Here is a 24,520-nt window from a genome sequence, read left to right on the forward strand (position 1 = left end):
TTTCTTTTTCTTGCCTACTTGTTTTGGCTAGGACTTCCAATACTATGTTGAATAAAAATGGTGAGAGTGGGCATCCTTGTCTTGTTTCTGATCTTAGAGGAAAAGCTTTTGACTTTTCACCATTGAGTATGATGTTAGCTGTCATATATGACCTTTATTATGTTGAGTTACATTTCCTCTATTCCCACTGTCTTGAGAGTTTTTAATCATAAATGAATGTTGAATTTTGTTAAGTGTTTTCTTTATCTATTGAAATGATTATATGATTTTTATCTTCTTTTTTGTTAATGCAGTGTATCATGTTGATTGATTTGCAGAATATGAACCATCCTTGTATCTCTAGAATAAATCCAACTTGATCATGACATATGATTCTTTTAATGTATTGTTGAATTCAGTTTGATGATATTCTGCTGAGAATTTTTGCCTATATGTTCATCAGAGATATTGGCCTATAATTTTCTTTTCTTGTGGTTTCTTTGTCTGGTTTGGTTTCAGAGTAATGCTGGCCTTGTAAAATGACTTTGGAATCTGTTTTTTGGAAGACTTCGAGAAGCATTGGTATTAATTCTTCTTTGAATGTTTGGTAGAATTTACCAGTGAAGCTGTCAGGTCCTGGACTTTTGTTTATAGGGCGTTTATAAATTACTGATTCAGTCTCCTTATCAATAATCAATCTGTTCAGATTTTCTATGTCTTCATATTCAGTCTTGGAAGTTTGTATGTTTCTAAGAATTTATCCATTTCTTCTAGGTTGTCCAATTTGTTGGCATATAATTGTTCGTAGTAGTCTCTTATGATCCTGTATATTTCTGTGGTATCAGTTGTAACATCTCTTTTATTTCTGATTTTATTTATTTTAGCTCTTTCTTATTGAGTCTGGCTAAAGGTTTATCAATTTTGTTCATTTTTTCAAAGAACCAGCTCTTAGTTTCATTGATCTCTTCTACTGTCTTTTAGTCTCTATTTCATTTACTGCTGCTCTAATATTTGTTATTTCCTTCCTTCTAGTAACTTTGGGCTTAGTTTGTTCTTTTAGTTCCTTGAGATGTAAAGTTAAGTTGTGTGCTTGAGTTTTTTTGTTTCTTGAAGTAGGCATTTATTGATACGAACTTCTCTCTTAGAACTTCTGCTGCATCCATAAGTTTTGTATATAATATTTTCATTTGTCTCAAGGTATTTTTCTATTTCACTTTTGATTCTTTCTTTGACCCATAGTAGCATGTTGTACCCATAACGGTAGCATGTTGTTTACTCTCCACATATTTGTGAATATTCCAGTTTTCTCGTGTAATTGATTTCTAGTTTCATACCATTGTGGTTAGAAGAAATGTTTGATATGCTTTCAGCCTTCTTAAATTTGTTAAGACTTGTTTTGTGGGCTAACATATGATCTATCCTGGAGAATGTTCCATGTGCACTTGAGAAAAATGTATGTTCTATTGCTTTTAGATGGAATGTTTTGCATGTGTGTATGTATACCTTAAGTTCATCTGATTTAACTTGTCATTTAAGGCCGATGTTTTCTTACTGTTTTCTGTCTGAATGATCTATCCATTTATGTAAATGGGTTATCAAAGTCCCCTACTATTATTTATTGCTGTTTATTTCTACCTTTAGGTCTGTTAACATTTGCTTTATATGTTTAGGTGCTCCTACATTGGGTGCATAAATATCTTCAAACGTTATATCCTGTTGTTGGATTAACATCATTATGTAATACCCTTCTTTGTCTGTTATTACAGTCTTTGTTTTAAAGTTTATTTTGTCTGATATAAGTATAGCTACTCCAGCTTTCTTTTGGTTTCCATTTTCATGAAATATCTTTTCCCATCCCTTCATTTTCAGTCTGTGAATGTTCTTAGGTCTGAAGTGAGTCTCTTGTAGGCAGCATGTAGATGAGTCTTGTTTTTTTATCCTTTCAGTCCCTCTCTGTCTTTTGATTGGAGAAATTACTCCACTTATATTTAAAGTAATTATTGATAGATATGTTATTGCCATTTCTGTTGTTTTCTGGCTGTTTTGTGGTTCCTCTGTTCACTTCTTCTCCTCTTGCTTTCCTCCTTTGTGGTTTGATAACTTTAGTGATATGCTTAGGTTCCTTTGTTATTATGTATCTACTTTAGGTTTTTGCTTGTTGGTTACCATGAAGCTTACATGTAACAACTTACATTTGTAACATTATTTTTATGTTGATACCAACTTAAGTTTGAACACATTGTAAAGCTCTACATATTTATCCTCCCCCAACATTTTGTTTTCTGATGTCACATTTTACATCTTTTTATCTTGTATACCCTTACTTAAATATTGTAGTTAGTTATTTTTTACTATTTCTGTCTTTTAACCTTCATATTAGCTTTATAAGTAATTCACTACCTTTACCATATATTTATCTTTACCAGTGAGATTTATACTTTTATATATTATTAATTAGCACCCTTTCTTTTCAGCTTAAAAAAGTGCCTTTAACATCTCTTATAAGGCCGGTTTAGTGGTGATGAACTCCTTTAGCTTTTGCTGGTCTGGAAACCTCTATCTCTCCTTCAATTCTGAATGATAACTTTGCTAGATAGAGTATTCTTGGTTGGAAATTTTTGTCATTCAGCACTTGGAATATATTGTGCCATTTCCTTCTGTCCTTTAACATTTCTGCTGAAAAATCTGCTGATAGTCTAATGGGGTTTCCCTTATACATAATAAGTTGTTTTTCTCTTGTAGCTTTTAAGATTCTCTCCTTGTCTTTACCTTTTGACATTTTAATTATAATGTGTCTTAGTATAGATTTCTGGGTTCATCTATTTCGAACGCTCTGGGCTTCCTAGGTCTGAATTTCTGTTTCCCCAAGTTAGAACACTTTTCAGCCATTATTTCTTCAAATAAGTTTTCTTCCCCTTTCTCTTTTTTCTTTTTCTGGGACCCCTATAATGTGATGTTTAATGCATTTGATGTTGTTGCATTTAAGCTATCTTCACTTTTTTTCATTCTTTTTTCTTTTTGCTTCTCTGATTGGATGAGTTTCTTTGCCCTGTCTCAGGTTCACTGATCATTTCTTCTGCTTCATCAATCTGTTGTTGACCCTTCCCCCCGGGTATTTTTCAATTCAGTTATTCTTTAGTTCTGTGACTTCTGTTTGGAACTTTCTTATATTTTCTATCTCTGTTGAAGTTCTCACTGTGTTCATCCATTCTTCTCCCAAGTTCAGTGAGCATTTTTATGACCATTGCTGGAAATTTTTATCAGGTAAATTACTTATCTCCACTTCGCTTTTTTCCTGAGCTTTTATCTTGTTCTTTCATTTAGAACATATTTCTCTATTTCTTCATTTTGCTTGATTCTATATTGGTTTCTATGCATTACATGAAACAACCACCTCTTCCAGTCTTGAACCATTGTCCTTGAGTAAGAGATGAACCTTTTCATTCAACCCTGCCCTAGCTCTTGGTTTTCTCTCAACCCTTTGTAATTGTCCAAGCAGCCTATTTTATTTTTAATAGCTCCCAGTAGTTGAGGATGTACCAAGATTAGTCAGTGTCCCAAAGGGGAGAGAGCTCAGTCAGTACCTTTTATTCAGGCTGATTGGAAACCAGGTCCTCAGGCAGCAGCTTTTCAAGAATGAATATATATGCAGTCCTCTAGGACTGCAAGCATAAGCATGCTGGCCCCCAGAGCCAAGCCATCTGGAGGTGTCCTCTGGCAGCAGTCACAAAAATTGGGACTCCAAGTGGGTGTATAAACTCCTTTCTGGGAGATACCCCTGTTCTGTAGTCATGCATAGGGAAGTGAAAAGATGGTGTCCCCTGGGTACCTTCTTTGAGAGCACCTCCATAACCTCTAGGTGTGTGCCAAACCTGAAGCCTGCCCCCAGGGCTGAAGTTCCTGGATGAGCAAATAGGCCACTTTTACAAAAAGACTGGGGGTGTGTTTCAGTCTGCTGTCTGTGCAATATCCTAGGGATGGTAGTCTTCTAAGAACTGTCTCTATAATTGTTACAGTCCTGTGGGACCCAGGAATGCAAGCCCCCCTGGTCAGGCGATCAAGGGGCATTCCCTGGGTGACAGCTGCAAAAACTGTGTCACCAAATGTAAAAACCAGTGCACCAGAGGTGTGTAGAGCCTGCCCTCCAGGAGATAGAGACACTCTGCAGCACGGCAGAGGGAAAGCACAAAAATGGTGCCCACTAGCTGAAGCGGGGCAGAGGGGGAGTACAAAGGTGGCATCCACTGAAAAAAGGAAAAGAAGAGAAAGAAAAAGAGGACGGGAGGAAAAGGAAAGAAAGAAGAAAAAGTAAAAGATGATACCCATCAAAAGGGGGGGGGGGAAAGATGGTGCCTGCAGGCTTTAACAGTGCAGAGGAGAGTAGGAAGATAGTGTCCACCAGCCTCTGTCCTGGGGAGTATCCCAGCAGACCCCTGCCCCTTAGACCAATGCTTTAAAATTAGTAAATGAATCTCTTTCACATGAAGTCTGGGTGCTTTTCAAAGGGCTGCTTGTGGACTGAGCTCTGGGGTGGGTGATCCTGGGCGTAAGCCGTTTAAGAACCCTCCCTCAGGGCTTCGCTGGTGGTGCAGTGGTTAAGAATCCACCTGCCAGTGCAGGGGACACAGGTTCAAGCCCTAGACCAGGAAGATCCCACATGCCACAGAGCAGCTAAGCCCATGCACCACAACTACTGAGCCTGTGCTCTAGAGCCCACGAGCCACAACTACTGAGCCCGTGCACCTAGAGCCCATGCTCCGCAACAAGAGAAGCCACTGCAGTGAGAAGCCCACGCACAGCAGTAGCCCCCACTCTCCACAGCTAGAGAAAAGCCTGCGCACAGCAACAAAGACCCAGTGCAGCCAAAAATAAAATAAATTTTAAAAATTTAAAAAAAGGAACCCTCCCTCAGTTCCACAAAGCCCCACATGTCTCATGGCATGAGACATGTTGGCCTTCAAAGTGAGATGTTTTGGGGGCTCATCCCTCAGATGCCAGATCTTAAAAGTTGGGGTGACCTATGTGGGGTATGAACCCTTCACTCCTTCTGGGGAAGCTCTGGGTTTTGAGTTTCTTCCTGACTATGGGTCATTGCACTAGGGGTGGGGTTTATGGTGAGCTAGTGTCTCAGCCTTTCCTACCCACTTGGATGTAGTTTCCTTCTCATTTGCCCAATGTAACAGGATGTAGTTTCCTTCTTATTTGCCCAATGTAACAGGGTCTCTCCGCCAGTTTTGAGGGGTTATTCAGAGGAAATTGTTCCATATATAGCTGTTGATACAGTGTATCCATGGAAGGAGGTGAATTCAAGATCTTCCTACATCACCATCTTGCTAAAATTTCTAATTAAGGGGTTTTTGTTGTGGTTATTTATTACTCTTTAATAATCTATAAGCACAGACTTTTAAGAATTACAATTTTTAATATTCAGTTCCATAATTTAAGCATGAAGAAACTCTAGCTTGAATCTTGCCAGAATTGTTTAGGAAAGCTGGATATACATGAATTTCATTTGCTCTGCATTTACATCATCCTAATCTTTTTTATAACAATTGCATGTTTTTTCATCAGCCTTTGACATTTAGAAAGTAAGAGCTATGCATTAAAACCTCTGCAAGAAAGTAAACGTTAATGAATTTTTTTTTCTCTCAGTCCCAAAGGGAACATGAACTCTAAAATTGACTGTTGTATGTAATAAAAGGCATGGCTGCAGCTGAAAGCATTTATAATAAAGTACAGAACTCAATTTCTACTTTATCCTCTGTCTACATTCATCAGATAGCTGGGTATATAACTTTATGATAGAGCATTCTTCCTAAGAAGTGTGTGAAAGCTAAAAAAATCAAATAAATCTGGTTTCGAAATAGTGAAACCAGATTAAATGTGAGGTAACTAGACTGAGTACAACTACTCAACATATATAAAGATACATATTAAACAAACATTTGCACAGATTGACATTGCTGGCCTACAGGAACCCCCTTCTGGGTTTAAGAATAAGGTTCAGTTTCCTTTTCTGTTTTTTAAAATGGTGGAGGTTGGGAGTGTCAGGGCAGAAAGGAAGTGCTTTAGTTAAGCAGAGTCTGGTATTCCTTCCTGTCTGCATACTTCCTGAAGGCTGTTACACAGATGGAGAAAGGGTGTGGGGAGGAGGTCCTCTTTGTGGAGAGGAGATTGGTGTCTTAGCAGCTTTAATCAAGATTGCTATGACCTATATGCCCTGAGCAAAGTAGCACTTTTCATACACTATCCTATTTAATCCTCTCAATAAGGCTTTGAGGTGTAGGTAATTTTCTCATTTTAAAATTGAAGAAAAAGGGTAAGTAAAGTGCACAAATTAGTGTTTGAGCCAGGAGTCTAAGTGGGCTCCTGACTGCAGAACCAAAGACCTTTACACCTGGATGTATGCACATTAATGATGCACTGACTGTATCCTGAGGAAGCCAAGGGTGGATGATGGTCTGAAGGCTTTTCAGTAAAATGTTACTTATTTGATTATCCTCCCACGATTTGGCTTTTTTAGTATTTGGTTTAAGTTGGTTACGCTAAGGAAATAAACAGTATAAAACATTATTTGAAATGAGCATTTGACACTGCCGATCATGTCCTCCCTGAAAAGATCATCTCCTTCATTGTTCCATTGTCAGGGAGTGCTGAGTAGCTGAACGTCATCTCTGGCATCTTGGTTGCCTGTCAGGACCACACAGCTGAAGTGTATTGACTAATCCCATGCACTGTCCCTAGAGAAAATGGAGTCTAACCCTGTGTGGTCGCCACCTGGGAGTTATGGCCTTTCAAATCTCAGCGCTGTTAGCCTTAACTGCAAGCTGTTTTGAATCTGCCCCACACAGGTGCATGCTTCGGGCATCAGCCAGAGATTTGGGCAGGATTTATACACAATGTTTGGGGCTCCCACTATTCAGTTTTCTCCTTTCTGGGATTCGCCCCCCCTCACTTTCCAGCTGCTCTGGTTACCTCCATCTCTATTCTCTAGTTTTTTCAAGCCAGTAAGAGTGCAGATTTCTCTCCCAATTTTAGTCACCCCTACACCCTGGGGCCCGTCCTCTGGCTGAAAGCTGTAAAAATAGGAAACTTACCCAGTGCCATGCCATTCCCTTCTTCCAAGCATCAGACTTTTACCTCCACTGTCTATCTTCTTTTGTTTACTCTTTAGTGCCTTCAGGTAGGCCTTTATATTTTTCTTTAATTTTGTCCAGAGTTTATAGTTGTTACCTGTGCATATGTGTTGAGGGCCAGAGGACACACACGGCAGAAAGGTCCAAAAGGAACCTTAATGAGCTGTCTTTTTAAGTATCAAATTCTGTGCAAATCAATCAGTTTTCATGTTAAAATTAGATACAGCTGACATCAAAAATGTCTTAGAATTATGATCTCACAAATCATGATTCACTGTTGACCTTTCTTACTTCTGCCTGTTTTGTTCATACTATCTTTACCACCTAAGTGTCTCCTCAGTTCAATTACTGTTTGAGAATGATTTATTGAGTAGTTAACTTCATGCAAGTCGTGGTGCTAGATCCTCTACCTATTGAAATCGTGTTCATTCAAAATTCACATCAAATGCACATGACTCCAGGATCACTCCCTCACTCCTAATCGGTAGATAGATGTGCTTTATTGTTCTGAATACCTTTGATGTTTTGTTCCCCCCTTATGACATTTTATTTATTAATATACTTGCTTTCCCCTCACCCCCCCATCACCAGCCTTGTTCCCCCATTAGATTGTAAACTTTACCATGGCAAGGGCAAGTCTCACTTATGTTTGTATCCATCCATGCTTCCTTAAACATGTTTTTTAAAGTCAGGAACCAAAAAGATACATGAAAGTCTTTGCAGTTGGAAAAAAGGGGGGGAATATAGAACACTAGTTTCCTGTATCTCTATCCTCAGTAGTAGAGTGGAACATCAGATAATAAAGCATTCTTGTTTCTAGAGAGCAACTTAATAGAGACAACTCTTCTTCCCCTAATTCTTCTCCTTCCTCTTTGTTTACCTCCTCCTCTTCCTCTTTCCCCTTCTCCTCTCCTCTCTCCTTTTCTCCTTCCTTTCTTTTTCTCACTATTTAATTGTGATCTAATTTAATCTTCAACTTTCTTTGTATGCTTAGTCTCTGCTTCAAAATGGGATATGTGTTGGTATGAAACCCTTTTGCTTTAATTTGTTATAGTTCAGTAAGGGATCCCTTCTTTTACCTATGAAAATTTAGTGCCAGAACTTAACTAAATAGCACAGTGATGTCTCCAAGATAGTTAGGTGAATAACCCAAATGTTTGATTCTTCCTTAATTTATAAACTACTGAGCCATAGTAATGAACGAAGTGTAAAATGAGAACTGTAGAAATAAGATTAAGTGAATTAAATTATTTTCCCTAATAATCCCACTTCTTTCTTAGATTCAGGTCAGAAGACATTTAAAAGGAGAAGATCCATCATAAACTGGGCCTTCTGGCGGGGCTCTAGCACTCACCTGGATAACTTGCCCATGTCACCAACATCTCCTGTGCCAGGACAGCTCTTTGGGGTTTCTCTGCCAAATATCTGTGAGAACGACAATCTGCCCAAAGCTGTCTTGGTAAGTCTCATTTTGGCCTGTAACACTAACAGGAAAGGAGGTTTAGGAAAGGAGAGCTCAGGGAGGTAAATCTATCCCCAAATGGAAAATTATAGACACCCATGGCTCTGGCTGAGAATCTTTATTATTACTTCAAAGAATAAAAATCTGATTAAGCTATTGCAGAGTCATAAGGCAGACATAATGGGGAGAGATGATCTAGTCTACTGGTTTCAGGGAAAAGCCACATAAACCTGCTCAGATAAATTAGAATCTCCTTTGTAGAAAGAGAATCCACATTAGCCCTCACATTTCTCCCACAGCCTTTCTTGAACCCTACATTGTTCAGAAAGTCTCATTTAATTGCTTTAGCAACAGAGACTAAATCTTGTATTTCTATACTAAATCTTATATTTGTATTCTAGGTCTTTAAGCATAAAGATACATGTGCTGGCATTTAATTATCTTTTGTATGTAGAAGAGATCAAATAAAAGCCACTGAGTATTATTGTCTCTGGTTAATATAGTAAATGATCACTGTTAAGCAACATTCATTGAGTGTCCAGTATCCTCCAAGCACTATGCTAGATGCCTGTCACTTTTCCTGTATTGTGCATCTATTGTACTAGTCTAGCCACTTTATTGCTTATCCGTCACAACAGATTTAGAGGGTAGTTACCATCATCATCATCATCATCACCATCATTCCTACTTTACAAATTAAAGGGAAAAAAACCCTCGAGTTTACCAAAGGTCACACAATAAACACGTGTCATAGCTAGGTTCCAGATCCCATGGGTTGCTCGTCTCCAACACCTATTCTCTTCCTACATGGCAAGCAGAGGACACACAGAAAGAAAGAAAGCAAAATGAAAGGTTGAAGAGAATGGAATGGAATGGAATGAAGAAAACTTCCTGGAAGAGATGATTTTGGAGGCTGATTTTAAAAGAAGGAAGTAAATACAGGAAGTAGAATAAAATGTAAAGTCATATAAAAAGAAAGACAAGCAAGTGGAGAGTGAATTTGGCAAGAGCATTTCCATATTAGGGGAAAAGAATCCGTATTAGAGAATAATGGGGAAAGAGTAGTTAGGGAGGAGAGAGACAAGTTAACAGGTACCTTGAAGTGACTGTTGGTTCACTGAAAAAAGACAGTCTCATTAAAGCAAGCGTTTAAAGTAAAGTGTTTTAGATGTTGAATATAACAAGAATAAATAGGAGAAAGAGATTTAAAGATAGCAAAAAACAAATTGACTTTAAATCTCTAGGAGGCCATCTAGCCCCAATCCTTCAGGGCTTCCCCCTGTTATACCCTAGCCTCTGGCAGCTGGAGAGGGCAAATATATGTTCCCTTGCTTGTTATGCATGAGGTGCCATTTTGATTTTTTTCCCCTTGTTCCCCATAGGATATGCTTTTCTTTCTTAACCAAAAAGGACCCCTCACAAAAGGCATCTTCAGACAGTCGGCCAATGTGAAATCCTGCAGAGAGCTGAAAGAGAAACTGAATTCTGGAGCTGAAGTACAACTAGACTGTGAATCTATTTTCGTGATAGCATCTGTCTTAAAGGTAGGGAAAGTTCTCCCTTCATCCACCCCACAGCATAGCTCTGGAGAAAGACAACTGGTTTCTCTCACTATAACATTATCCCCATCTGCAAAGGACCATAATAGAATTAGAATCTTAAAAAGTGTTAATAACACAAAGTCACATTGGCATTTAAAAGCCACTGCTAATGATATGGTATGTCAGATAGGCTTTTTAAAATTTTTTCATCCCACAGCACTCTCCTCATCTTCACATCTGCCAGTCCCATGCAAAAAAATTAAATAAAAATTAAAAATAATCATAACACACAGCATGTTTACCAAAGTAAACATCCTGATGACTTTCTCACAATCTTCCTAATAAAGGCGAAATTTTCAGAAGTAAACTTTTATTAAACTTTGAAACAGAGTTTGCCAGAGTAAACAAACATTTGCCTAACAACTGAAACAAAAATTTGCTCACTGAGACCACTGAAAATTCCATTCATTTATACAGTCTCCCCCTAATGCCTTTTAAAAGTAAAGTTGGAGTAGGAATGACTCCAACATCCAGTCCTTCTTTTATGAAATCCTTACCACATTTGGCATTCTTAAAGATTCTCACCCTTCATCCCATGTGTGTCTGGTATTTCACAGTAAGCTTCTTTGCTGCAAATATTTTTGCCACATAACTCATTGGCCACAGGTCAACTTTACCATAAAAAATAAAATAACTGGTTGACAGTTTGTTTTGACATACACAATATAAAAATCATGGCAGATGATGATGATTGGTCCCAAGAGTTGGTTTCATATTTTGAAACACACTACATTGGAGGTGAAGGAGGCCAAGGACCTTGAAGGCATAGCATGAACCCACATTTCCCCTAGAACTTAGGAACATTTATCAATGGACAAATGACAGTATGCCAAAAACATACAATGGTGTGGAAGGCTTTCACAAGCACTCAGGCACAAATATGCACCCTAGTACATAGTATTTGAAGCCTGGTGCCTCTCTTAATGAAGGAAGAAATTTTAGCAAAAAAGAAAAAGTGTGATGCTGAACAAGAGACGAATCAACAAGCAAAAAAAATGTATAAAGTACTATGAACGAAAGACTTGGAAGACAAGTGCGTAAGTACAACCCACAAAATAATGTCAGTTGATTGCGCAGTATTGCCATGAATCTACACACATTTTGAATGCATTCAGATATTTTGCATTTCACAATAAAGTCTTTAATTTCGCTATTCTCGTGTTTCATTATATCCTTTTTAATGTTCCTCATTTATTTTTTGTTATTTTACCTTTTATGGTAGAATTGCCTTACAGCCAATTCACTATTTGGTAAAAGTTTTTGCAGCAAAAATGCTTGTGGCAGATAAGCTTACTTATGGCAAAAAAAACCCTAGAACCCACCCCTGTGGTTACTTAACTCACATCCACAGTTGAGTTAGACTTCTAAAATGTTTTCCTCCTCACATTCTTGAAAATGCCTCACATTTTTGGAAAACCTAGAGCCAAAACCAGCTTTTAGCAGAGATTTTGGCCTCAGCAATAGCTTCTGCAGACCAGCATCAGGCTCCCATCTCCCAGCAGGGTTGGAATGCACCAGAGCTAGGGGTGGAGACAGTGCCCCAGCCTGCATCCCAGGGCCTGGAGCATAAAAACCAAATTAAGGAAAACATGGTGAAGAAGACTCTTGCATATCCCTACTGCTGGTCAGTTGCTTACAGAATCATACTTCATGACTTAATGAACAATCAGATGTCTCTTGGTAAAAGGGCCGTGTCTGCTCTTAAACAATCCCTGCCATGGACTTTCACAATAAAGTATCACTCAGAAGAACTGGAGAATTGGAGCTAGGGTCATCTAATTTATTTTACACAGGATTTGTGATTACCCTTCAATCCTGGAGTACAATAAAAGTATGTATGGTGTAATTAGCCACATACATGCAGATATATGCATGATGAATTTTTTTTCATATAATTAGGCTTTCTCCCATCTCTTAATTTAAGAAGTTAAAGCCTATGTTTTAGAAAATTTTCCTTACTATGCTATTCATCACAGCACTATGCTTCTTAAAACTTTGTACTAAATTGTTGAGGCTATTACAAAGAAGAATGGTTCTAGAAGAGTTAAACTGTATTTCAGATTGAAGAAATTGTACTTATAGAGGAATAAACAAAAGACAGAAAGTAATCCAAATGATTGAAAAGTCTGGCTAGATGGGTTCCAACTAATTAAAGTTTCATAATCATATAACTGTGTTTTACTCTCATTTCTTCCAAGTGGTTGCAAGAAAGGGAAACTTTTTGCCGAAAGTTTTTGAGCTTTTGTTTTGTTTTGTTTCTTGTTTTTAAGACTATTTGGAAGTGATACTTAAGTTTTCCTTTAGTGTTTTGCTTATACTGGTTTTGTTTAAATATAAGCTTAACCTTCAAACTATAATTGGAAGAAAATTGCTTGAGATACTGTAATTTTGATCCATCAGACCTTTGAAGAAAAGTTCATTTTTAATCCTAGGAATCTCATCTCAAATTAATATGGGCATTCTGCTGATGGCTTGGGTTCTGGTTTTGGAGGGGAGGAGGCTTTCCGTTGAGTGCTAAGAGTTGGTGATTGTAATTCAGAACCAGCTCTCACATCCTTTCTCAGATCCATGGTGGTTGTTATTTCGCAACTTGTTATTCCAGCTGTGGAGAGTTCATTGAGATGTTACAAGTTATTATCTTTCAAGTGTAGGTTTTAAGATTTAATGATGTTTTTCTTCAAAACAGATCATAAGTATTTTTTCCACTGAGATTTAAAAAGAGAGGCATTGTCACTGCCCCAATTTGAAATAACAGATTTTGGCTCTTCTGACTCTGACTCTTAAAGTAGGTACAGCAACTAAAATTAGTCTGAAATTGTGAAAATTCGGTAGCTTTACCCAAAAGAAAGAGGTAACTTTTGTGATGACACATCTGAATCACAAGTATCCAGGTACATTTCTGCTGAAAAATATAATAGAACAGAGAAAGACTTTGTATCAATCATCTTCCTACTTGTTAACTACTCTAAAACAAATGTATGTTAATAGATAACGTGACCACAAAGAGGTTTATAAAAATTATTTTAGAATCTCAGTTATAGTTAGTTGACCTTCCCTTGTCCTTCACTAATATTTGACCATATGACAAATAGCAACAGTTCAGTAATGACCTCGACTATGTCTGGGACTGTGCTTGGCATTAAGGTGTATGATGTAGAAGGTGAGGGTCCGATCCTGCCCTGAAGGAGCTAATAAGCTAGTGGGGGACATGCTCACCTAATTAGCTAACTGCAACACTTAGGTATCACAGCTTCCATCTTAGTAATAAAAACATGACATATAAGCAACAAGTTGTGCATTGCCGTTTTAAAGCACATAGATGATGTTGCTGATTCGATTTTCCAGCAAGGATTAAAATTATTCAATTGCAGACTTTCACCTATCTCCATGTTGTAGGCAGAAACTTGCAAGAGGATAGTCAACCATGGGTACAGTGCTTAGATATGAAATTGAGTTTTGTCTGCCTGAAGTTTACTAAGGTGGAGATCAGACTTTGCAAGCTTGGCTTGTTAGAACCATGCCAAAAGCAGCAGAGAGAGTTGGCCTAGATCAGAAAGGAACATAGGACCAAGACCAAAATTAGCTCATTTTTAAGCTTTTTATTAACATATGTCAAACAACAAACGCCGTTGATTATATCCTACTTGTGTCATAGTCTGGTTTCACCACACCTAGCCCTGCCAGTGGCCTCAAAATAAAAGGCTCTCAAAGGCCAGACAGGATAATGTACCAGGGACATTTTTTTTTTTTTTTTTTTTTTTGCAGTACGCGGGCCTCTCACTGTTGTGGCCTCTCCTGTTGCGGAGCACAGGCTCCGGACGCGCAGGCTCGGCGGCCATGGCTCACGGGCCCAGCCGCCCCGCGGCACGTGGGATCCTCCCGGACCCGGGCACGAACCCGTGTCCCCTGCATCGGCAGGCAGACTCCCAACCACAGCGCCACTAGGGAAGCCCCCAGGGACATATTATTTAATGTACATTAGGCATGGGGTGCTGTCCTAGGCTCCCAGAGCCCAGTCATAGTCTGGAGTGCTTTCTCCCCATGATACATGAGAGCTCTTCTATGGGGAATATAAGGAGAAATTCTAAGTACCTCTGGATGGAATTATTCACCAATGCCACTGGAATATAAAGTTCTAAAACAACAGGGACTTGGTTTTATTTACTACTCTATCCCTAGCACCTTAAACAGTGCCTGGAACATATGAATAAATATGTATAGAATGATTGGATGACTGATTACCACATTATGAATCTCACAAATATCTTCATGCATTTCTTTTAACTAGTGAAATAAAAAGGATTTAGGATGGTTTGCCAGACCCTGCCATGTTATACTAATTTGCTAAAATGTACACACACAGGAGGTTTCATCCCAAACAGGTTGTCCATTATCTTTACCACTATAGTCCAGAATCCAATTTCCCTCTGGTTTTTGTTAGAAAAATATCAAAGCATGCATTTCTATATGTGCACATCATTGAAGGGTTAGCACAGAGCTCTGTGTATTCCAAAGAAGGGACACCTTAACTGTACTTTCCAATAACGTGTCTTCTTTGTAATTTCTCTCATATATAATTAGCATGAGAATAACAATTTTAAATATTTATTTTTCCCTCTATATAAGGATTTTCTACGAAATATTCCAGGAAGTACTTTTTCGTCAGATCTCTATGATCATTGGGTCTGTGTAATGGATCAAGGAAATGATGAAGAGAAAATACATGCAGTTCAAAGGTAATTATTCTAATTTGGTCATTTCTCAAAAATACTTTTTAAAAAACTTACATTTTATAAGTTTGTCTATTAATGTAATATGACTATCAAAGTCAAATCCATGGGGACCAGTTTAAATATAGATTTATGCTAGCTACTGTCATTGTTACTGTTTTTTACCCCTAACCTTATTAACGTGGAATACTCTACCATTGTACACCTTCTGTATATCTGAATCTGATAGGAGCTGAAATCCATTAGACCAATAGCTAACACAGTAGACCCAATCTACAATTTATGATCTTAGTTTTGGTAAATATTTAACTAACCAGACAATTCCTTATATACTTCACTTAGCAACTGAATTCACATAGAGAAAATTCCTTCCCCTCAGGGAACTAAGTCTAGTCGAATAGATAGAATAGATGAAACAGAGAATAACAGTGTAGTATAATCAGTGAAAGAGATATATGAAGAAGGATATGTGGGAATACTACAGAGAGAAAAGTGTATTGTCTGTATTCATGCAAAGAATGCATTGTCTGTATTCATGCAAAGGTAAGTTGCTGGCAGGACTCACCATCCTGATTCCTGAATATTTCCTGCATTATAAGAGAAGCAATACTTCCAGCTCTCTGAAAACCCAAGAATCCCAATATCATTTATTTGCCTATGCTTGTTTAGTACAGGTTTTTCTTGAGCAGCTTTCAAATACAAATTATTATCTACACACTGCTATTGATAGACACCTTTTATCAGTAGAAGAAAATAGTATAACTGTTGAAGACACCAGAATCAAAGCCATGTAACAAAATTCTATCTCTGCTTCCATTAAGGTTTGGTGGAAACCATTCAGAGGTAGTGAACCTCAGATTTTGTATTTTGTTGCTCATTGTCTAAAACTTTATATTCTACAAACTGTTAAATGGGTGATTTTTTTAAAGAGGGTAGAATTATGGCTTTCATACAAATACAAAATTAACACATGTGAAAGATTTTATTTAAAACATTAATTAATGAGAGAACTAGTAAGATATTACTGCCAGTTCAAAGGAGATTTCAAACTATCAATACCACAACTTACATAGTTAACTCAGAAATGCTGAAATGAATTTACAAGTAGATGCAAAACTGACTTTTACTACTGGGGCACGGGGGTGTATGTACAAATAAACCATTTATCTCTCCACCAGACAGAATTTTCCAGTCTATAGACAAGTGTTAAGTGCACTGCTGTCAGTAATCTACAGTTTTCAGAGTTGTAAAATAACTCAAAGGTTTAGGGCCCCCATAGAAACAGATATCCTAGAGCAGGGGTCCCCAACCCCTGGGCCATGGACCAGTAGCAGTCTGCGGCCTGTGAGGAACCGGGCCGCACAGCAGGAGGTAAGTGCGCGGTGGGTAAGCAAGCGAAGCTTCATCTGCTTCTCCCCATCACACCCCATCGCTCACATTACCGCCTGAACCATCCCCCCAACCCCACTGTCCATGAAAAAATTGTTGCCCATGAAACCGGTCCCCGGTGCCAAAAAGGTTGGGGACCACTGCCCTAGAGTATGATAGACAGTACCTCACTTTCCATTGAATACATTCAGTAATCTTTTGGTCCATTTCAGTATCTTTCATAATTTGTCCCTACAAAACTGTACTCATTGTCAGTCCATAGTGCCGAAAAAACACCTCTCTGCTGTTTATGCAACAGGAGTCAGATTACCCAATGTAACCCCAGGTTACAGATTCTTGCTGGAAAAAAGCAACAAGCATGACTATCAGCATATGTTTTCTGTATGGTAGTAAAAATCATTTTTAGTGAATGTTCATTTAAAATTCCTTATCAATTACAAAATAGGAACAGTAGGAAAAATACTATCGTAAGCTTGACTTATGTGTGATAGTAACACCAGTGAGATAAAGAGATGTGGGACAAAACTGATCTCGGAAGATGTGGGAGCAGAGCATAAGCTCTCAGAATGGACCTGGGAGTCTTCGTAGCTGAAGTTTGGGTTTTTACCAAGAGACAGAATCCTTGTGTTGCCACTTGGAAGTAAAGGAGCATATTAAGTATAACTGTTTAATTTCATCAGAAAGTTTTTTGGGGTATTGGTTGAGAATATTCTGGAATGTTACAGGATTTGCATAAGACACATTGTACCAGTTTCAGGTAAATATTTCAGGCAGCATTTTTTTATGAACCATTTTTCTGCATTCTTTCACATTTTCATTGGATTATGAAGGCAGTGTACAAAATAAATAAATAAATCTCCAGTGCTCACTTTCTCTCCTATGTACAGGAAGTCCTCACTTTGCATGTGCCATGTTGACACACTTTCCTGTACATCTCAACTGTGAAAAGCAAGGGCTGCCTGGCTATACAAGTTTTCTATGAAATGTTTGCTTAAAGAGTGCATTTTTCTGTCTTTAGGCTATTAGACCAGCTTCCAAGAGCCAATGTTATTCTCCTAAGGTATCTTTTTGGGGTATTATACAACATTGAGCAACATTCCTCATCCAATCAGATGACTGCATTTAATTTAGCAGTGTGCATCGCTCCAAGCATTCTTTGGCCTCCTACTTCCTCCAGCCCAGAACTAGAAAACGAATTTACAAAAAAGGTAATGAAGTTTTTCATTTTTATGCTGTGAGGGACCAAGTCCCCATTTTGAACCTAACATTCAGGGTATTAATTCTGAAAGATATTTTCTTAAATAACTTCAGTACATACCCTTATAAATTTGAGTTCATTGAGTGTTTTATCCTATCCTGGTAGACTGTAGAAAGGTGATTTCTTGAGCAAAAAAGTGATAGCAGTTGGATTACTTCCCTTTTCCCTTTCAGGAGGAAAACCAACTATGACTGACTGACTTAAACCATAGAGTGATAAGAAAGCAGTTGATATGATTTTAAAAAGAAATAAGGACTTTGGAATTTGACAGGTCAGGGTTGGATTCTCAGCCCTACCACTTGCCAGATGTACAATCTTAGGCAAAATTAGTTACATTGATCCAGTTTCCTCATCTAAAAAATGGAGGTGTTGATAATATCGACATAGTTCATACAGTAGTTACTTGAAATCACACTCATGTAGGGCCTGGTGGTTAGTACAGGGGTGGGGGTATTGGTTCCCCTTGCTCCCAACATTCTGCCTGCTCCTTTGCCTCAGCTGTTGGGGCAAGAAAACTATGTAAAGGTTCCGGTATATCCCATGGAGGCACATAGCTCCCTAGCAAAATCTTACCTCTTCGCCCAAGCACCTCCAGTTAGGGAGCCTAAGGGAAGAGACTAGTCAGGCAAAATGCAAGTTTTCTCTCCAGCTGTCTCTCTCCTTCACAATAAATCCACAGAGGATACCTACCCACTTCCCACGCTTATGACACCTGCCTTTTACATAAGAAATGCATTTTATAAATGTTCATCTAATGATGCTTCATGAATTTTAATGAGAAGGTTTATTTCTTCACCCCAAATGCCCTATAGAGAATACTTAAAATTACTCTAATTTTAAAGACAGAACTATTGGCATAAAAATGTTAGCATTAAGCCAAGGCCACACATAATAACAAATAATAACTTTAGTCCACTGATTAAAGTTAATTTCTATGCTCAAACTGCTCTTGAAAGTATTATAGTTTGTTAGAGGAAACTGTATTGTATACTTTTAAAGCAGACATGAATTTTTCTAAGGATTCTTTTGCATTTTTTGTTAGAATCAGGATTCATATATGAAATGTGATTTATAGACATTATGAGAAGTAGCAGTTCATTTTTGTCCCTTTTTTGTACAGGTTTCTCTTCTTATACAATTTCTGATTGAAAATTGCTGTCGGATATTTGGAGAAGAAATCACTTCCCTCTTGGGAGAGGTTTCAGTGAGATGTGATACTAGAGAGAATGCCTCAGGTATTGTGAATAATTGGATTTTTTTTTGTGGGAAACAGACACACATCTGTGAAGATCAGCTGGGACAGTGGTTATCCTGGAGCCCATAGCAGCTCAGGTGAAGGGGCCTCTCACCTGGGTTAGTGGGCCTAGGACTTCTGCTCCTTCCTTAGAAGGCCTGCTAATAGGTCAGAGTATGTTAACACTGTGGTAGTGTTAAGAAATGTATAAGACAAGGTTCCAAACTCCAAGAAGTTGTTAGTGGCAGCATTATATGGTATGATGTTTTTAACCTTTCTTTAAATAAAACTTTACAAGGAACCCCAATATGAATAACACAGCTGCTGTGATTGAAACTGGAGTAGAAGGCCCAGAGGCAGTAGAGGCAGCCCTGGTTTTTTTGCTCCTCACCTTCCTCCTAGAGGTCCCTGAGACTTCTCAGAATTCTAGTGCACTGCAAAAACACTTTAAAAACAACTAGCATCATGGGGCAAGCCAGGGTGTGTTAGGGGTAAAGACATTCAACGTTCCAGATTATGAATTCCTGTACCACCAATTATTAGTTATGTTACCTTTGGCCAATTATTCTATGCCACTGAAAATCATTATCTTCGTTTATAAATATGGATAAACCATAATATCTAACTGTGATGGTTGTATTAAAGATTACATAAAGGATAGTAAAAAATCTTTGTCAAATAGAGATTGTTAGGGTTAGTAAATGGTATCTCTGAGACTAGAGTTAATTATGTATATATATCCACCAGCTAATCCATTTAAAAGACAAGGGTCTTATTCAGAACCTGGGTATATCTTATTCAGAACCTGGGTATATCTGGCATTAATTCCTTTATATTTTTAACTGTTTCTTGGTATCTCCTCATTGCTTTGAGGAAATCTTACTTAAGGAAAGCCCATTTCTTCAGGAACTGAGGTAAATCTATTATACCCCCACAGTTTATTTTTAATTCTGCACTTAGTACTGGGAAGACTGTGAAAGATCCTTTCTTTCTTTAGAGTAGGAATTTGAACAATCTGCATGAAAACAGAATTAAGTTAAACATCATCACAGTTGGGAAAGTAAAAACAATAATCATGATTCGCTTTTTCAACAGATATCTCTTGCTTCCAACTGAATGACTCCTCCTATGACAGCTTGGAGAATGAGCTGAATGAGGATGTTGATGCCCCGTGTAGCGACTTGGTAAAGAAACTTGGTCAGGGTAGCAGAAGCATGGACTCTGTGTTAACCCTCAGTGACTATGACCTCGACCAGCCTGAGGTAGAAGGTCTTTTAACCCTGAGCGACTTTGACTTAGACCATTCTAAAGATGAAGACATTCAAATGGAGCAGCCTCTTGAATCTAAGCCAGTGAACATTGCAGTGTACACAAAGGAACCCCTGCAGGATCATGCCAGGGCCCCCTCTGGCATGAGCACGCCCAGCCACCTGTCTACAACTGCACCAGATGCTCCAAAAAGCTTGAGGCGACACCGGCGCTGCTCAGAGCCCAGCTACGACTATCTAGATTCAAAGCTTTCCTATCTCAGGGAGTTTTATCAGAAAAAGCTACGCAAGTCCAGCTGTGATGCAGTTCTCTCGAAAAAAGATGAGAGCCATCTGAATCAGAATCAACCCCTCCAGGAAGAAGGTAAGACATGTTTTAAAAAGAGTTTAGTCATAGGCACTGATATCAAGAAAAATGCCACTAATAAAAATGTTAAGAAGAAAAGCTTGTCTGATAATGAAGGAAATCATGTAAAACTTTTTCCTAAATCCAAGCCAGTAGCTATTTCCATGGCATCTTATAGTCACATGTCCTCATGTGATCATCCCAGGAACCAGACCTTTGATGCAGATACATCTGGATACTCCCCACCACACACAACAGATGCCCTCAAGAGTTCAAGGAGGCACCGGCGATGCTCAGAGCCCAACATTGATGACCAACACTGCAAACTGACCTATCTCAGGGGGATTCATTCAAAGAAACAACATAAAGCCAGCTATGAAGCCAGTCTCTTGCATGGAGAGGAAGATTATCTCAAGCGGCACAAGTCTTTGCAAATGGAGGGCCAAAAGCTTATTAATCAGAGTTTGGTCATGGGGATTGAGGTGGGCAAGACTAGTGCCACAAACCAAAACACTGATAAGGTTTTACCCCCAAGATTAAACATTTGCTCAAGGACTAGCTATTCCAGCTTGTCCTCCCCAGGCACTTCTCCATCTGGCTCATCAGTGAGCTCCCAAGACAGTGCTTTTTCTCAGATTTCTGAACACTCCGTGTTTACACCCACTGAAACTTCCTCTCCAATAGATTGCACTTTTCAGGCTCAAAGAAAGCAGGAAGAGCTTTCTTCTGACTTTAGCGGTTCCAGCCTCATTTCTGGAATTCCTGGTCCCTCATCAGGGCAGGCCAGTGGTCACCTGGCTTATACAAAAAAGGACAGTGTAGAGTGGCATTCACAAATGCATTCTGTAACTCTTCACCCCAGCACATGGTTGAGAAATGGAGTAGCCAGTTTGAAAAACTGGTCCCTCAAAAAGAAGGCAAGGGCACCCAGACCAGAGGAAAATAAAATAGGTTCTCTAAAAGGACACACAGAGCCTCCTCCACATGCTTCTGGTGTTCCAGAAGCCAACGCACTGCATGAGAGACAGAAAGACATGCCCCGAAGGGCGGCTGAAGGACTTGGAGCTGTGCAAACAGCCCGCTGGTATAGTTCTTACCCCAGCCAGGACTCAGAGAAACACTGTAGCTCTCCAGTCAGCCTAGTGGAAGACAGACTCGGGCTTTGTATGAAGTCACCCGAGGAAGGAGAGATTAGTGGGCAGTGTTCTCCCGGTACTCTGCCTCACGGAAGATCCTCGCCCAGCTCTTTGACTGTGGATCATGTGTGCAGCCCAGACTCAGGGCCTACAGTGGTTTGTGATGTTGAGGACAGACATTTGACCAAAGACATTTAACCACAATAAGAATCTGATGTCTACAAGAACAGAAACTGGGCTAATCATGATATAAAGATAATAATTATTATGACCTCTTTGTGTAAAATATCTGGGATGGGTAGCATAAGGATAATCATTGCTAATACTTAGGACAACAAAAGAATTCTCTTTATTGAGACTATTTGGCAAAAAGTTTAGACTAAAAACTTTTGTCACCTAAGTGTTTGGGAGGCTTTTCCTTATTAGAGCGTGGTTTGATCCTGTCATGCATTTTAAGAGCTACAAGCAGAGGGCTAGAGAAAGCGTCTTCTCTAGAGGAAACATGCCATGTATGATGAAATTAGTAACCTGAGAAAGCCAGGAAGTCAAAAGTGAAGAATAGGAACTGGAGAGAGAGAGGGAAGGGTGGAGAGAAACCATCCACATTCCATGGAATGTGTTTAATAAGTAGGCAAGAAAAATGCCACTAATCAAAGCTACAGAAGGAAAACATGTTCAATAATAAAGGAAATTATTTGAAACTTTTCCCCAAATCTGAACCAGTGGCCATTTCTGTGACATCTTATAGTCAGTCACATGCCCTCACAACATCATTTCAGGTATTAGCCCATTGATGCAACTAGAGAGGAAGAAAACTACAGTGATTCAAAAGCCATGAGTACCATGATATAATAGTTTTTGTTTGTTTTGTTTCTTTGGTTGTGTTGGTTGTGCTTTTCCATTAGTGTTTCATTGCTCTGCAGAGGTTCCAGGACACAGAACTGTGAGGAGAAAGAAGGAGGTGGTTGCTCATTTCAATGTCCTTGCAAGGTACCTGAGCTAGAAACATTCTCCAGAAATGCAGATTGACTGTGTTTGCTGTCTTAGTGTGGGGGAAAAAACTGCCACAGCAGTCCTTTCTCTATTACACGATTGCTATTGCCAACATGTGATCAAAGCATGGCTCCTCTTTGTTGAAATTTTTTTCTGCTCCTTGCCTCTTAGATTAGTCAGCCAGAAAAAATTACTGGTAAATCATCCCTTTTCTGATTGTCACTTGGCAGTTGAGAACAGTTTTGAGGTTGGCAGGTTATAAAGAGTCACAGAATAGAGGAGCCATAAGAGTGGCTGTCAGGCCTCCTTTCAGGCAGTCATCGGCTTTGGATTTTCTTACCTCCAGAAGTTTTTACATATTCTTTGTTCCAAATGATTCATGGTTTATACCCCATTGGTTCATTTCATATCCATGGACATTTCTCCTCTCTTGCCTTAAAGTTTATACCAGTACCTCTCCTGGATTATTTCCATGGATTATTTGGCCTTGCCGGCCAGTGTGAAGGGGTAGAATCAGAAATGGATGTGCATCTTCCTTCATTTTAAATACTTATAAGAAGTTGCTTAGAGCCCATTTGGTTTCTTTAGTTCAGTATCAGATGGACCTTCCTCCCACAAATTTGCTTAATTCCAAATTATTTTTCTCAGCCACCCAGAAACTTTCATGTCAAAATGTTCTTTCACTGTTGTCCTAAAGGTTGCATTTTTCAGTTATAGAAAAAATAATGTTTTCTGTAAGATAGAAGAAGTCCTTTCAGTATTAGCTCTAGGTGCTACCTACCTCTAGGGGACATGGCCCTGTTTGTCCTAAGCATTATAATTAACTTTTAGAACCCTCTCCAAAGAGCTCCTTTATGACACTGGCCATCTCAGTCACAGATGTGAAGTAGATTTTACCTTATAACTAACCACTCCTATATTTAGACTCCTAAGTGTCCATAGGCATCTTTTGTGGTATAATATATAAAGGCAACAGGGATTCCCCTCACCCTTAGGGCATACTACTGCAGAACCACAAGATGTGAATGAAGCTCTTATGGCTTGGAGTGTCTTTCTAGAAGAAATTGCTTCTCTACTTAACAAAATAATAGTTCTATCCTTTTTGCTTTCATATTGATGGATAGGAAATCATCCACTCAGTTTGAAGCATGGAAGAAAATAGATGCTGAGGTTCTTCAATAACCATTCCTACTCTCTGTGTTCCCTTAGATACTCCTGTAACATTTAATGTGAATAGTTAATATTGCTGTAAAGTATTATATTGTATGATTTGAAGACAGACTACATGTCATTTTATCATACTCTGTCAATCTATAATATATTAGACCAATGCTTTATCTAAAATGCTTTTGAGTTTGTATAATATATCTTGACAAATTTTACTACCATATGTTATGTAATAAATGTGTATTTTTGTACTTGCAGAAACTGCTGCTAAATTTTAAAGTTGTTTGGTTATAAAGGCACTGATAATGGATATGTATGAAGTCCATTTTGTCTATTAAATAAAACAACATTCTTCAGAGTTAACAGTCCCACCAGAGCAATATTGCCCTTTGTAGACTTGTTTTAGCTAATGAGCCCAATTTCTGCTTAACGTTGGAAATTTCATAAAATGTAATTAATGTTGAATTGGATCTTTGAGCTTTTAGTCATAGGCCATGGTTAGTCTCTCTAGAAAAAGAGGTTTTTTTCTTTTATAGTTTTCTAATCTTACTGTTTACCAAACAAGTTATGCTTCATACACAGTCTTCATTTTTCTTAGATATTATATTTACACTGCGTTCCTAGAATCAGATACGTATTAAGTCTATATTCTCATATCAGAGAACCATCAACTCAGTTTAATTGATTGTATGAGATTTTCTTGTCTAAATTCGAACCATTCTGACCAGAGTATCCAGCTGACTCGAGACATGTCCAGACATCCCAAGATGTCTGGATCCAGATACTACAAGACATCAGTACTTATGAAGTCAGGTAAACTT

General features: G+C 38.5%; 1 protein-coding gene across 1 annotated transcript in view; it reads left to right on the top strand.

Annotated features, from left to right (window-relative positions):
- Positions 1-23,961, top strand: part of ARHGAP20 (Rho GTPase activating protein 20) — a 149,227-nt gene extending 125,266 nt beyond the window's left edge. The window contains exons 10-15 of the mRNA XM_032640504.1: positions 8,396-8,574; positions 9,960-10,121; positions 14,805-14,914; positions 17,316-17,505; positions 18,676-18,790; positions 19,885-23,961. Of these exons, the coding sequence (XP_032496395.1) occupies positions 8,396-8,574; positions 9,960-10,121; positions 14,805-14,914; positions 17,316-17,505; positions 18,676-18,790; positions 19,885-21,737 (2,609 nt within the window). The 3' untranslated portion in view covers positions 21,738-23,961. The remainder of the gene's footprint in view (positions 1-8,395; positions 8,575-9,959; positions 10,122-14,804; positions 14,915-17,315; positions 17,506-18,675; positions 18,791-19,884) is intronic.
- Positions 23,962-24,520: the final 559 nt, after the last annotated feature.

Source organism: Phocoena sinus, chromosome 8 (genome assembly GCF_008692025.1).
Source record: "Phocoena sinus isolate mPhoSin1 chromosome 8, mPhoSin1.pri, whole genome shotgun sequence".
Lineage (NCBI taxonomy): Eukaryota > Metazoa > Chordata > Mammalia > Artiodactyla > Phocoenidae > Phocoena > Phocoena sinus.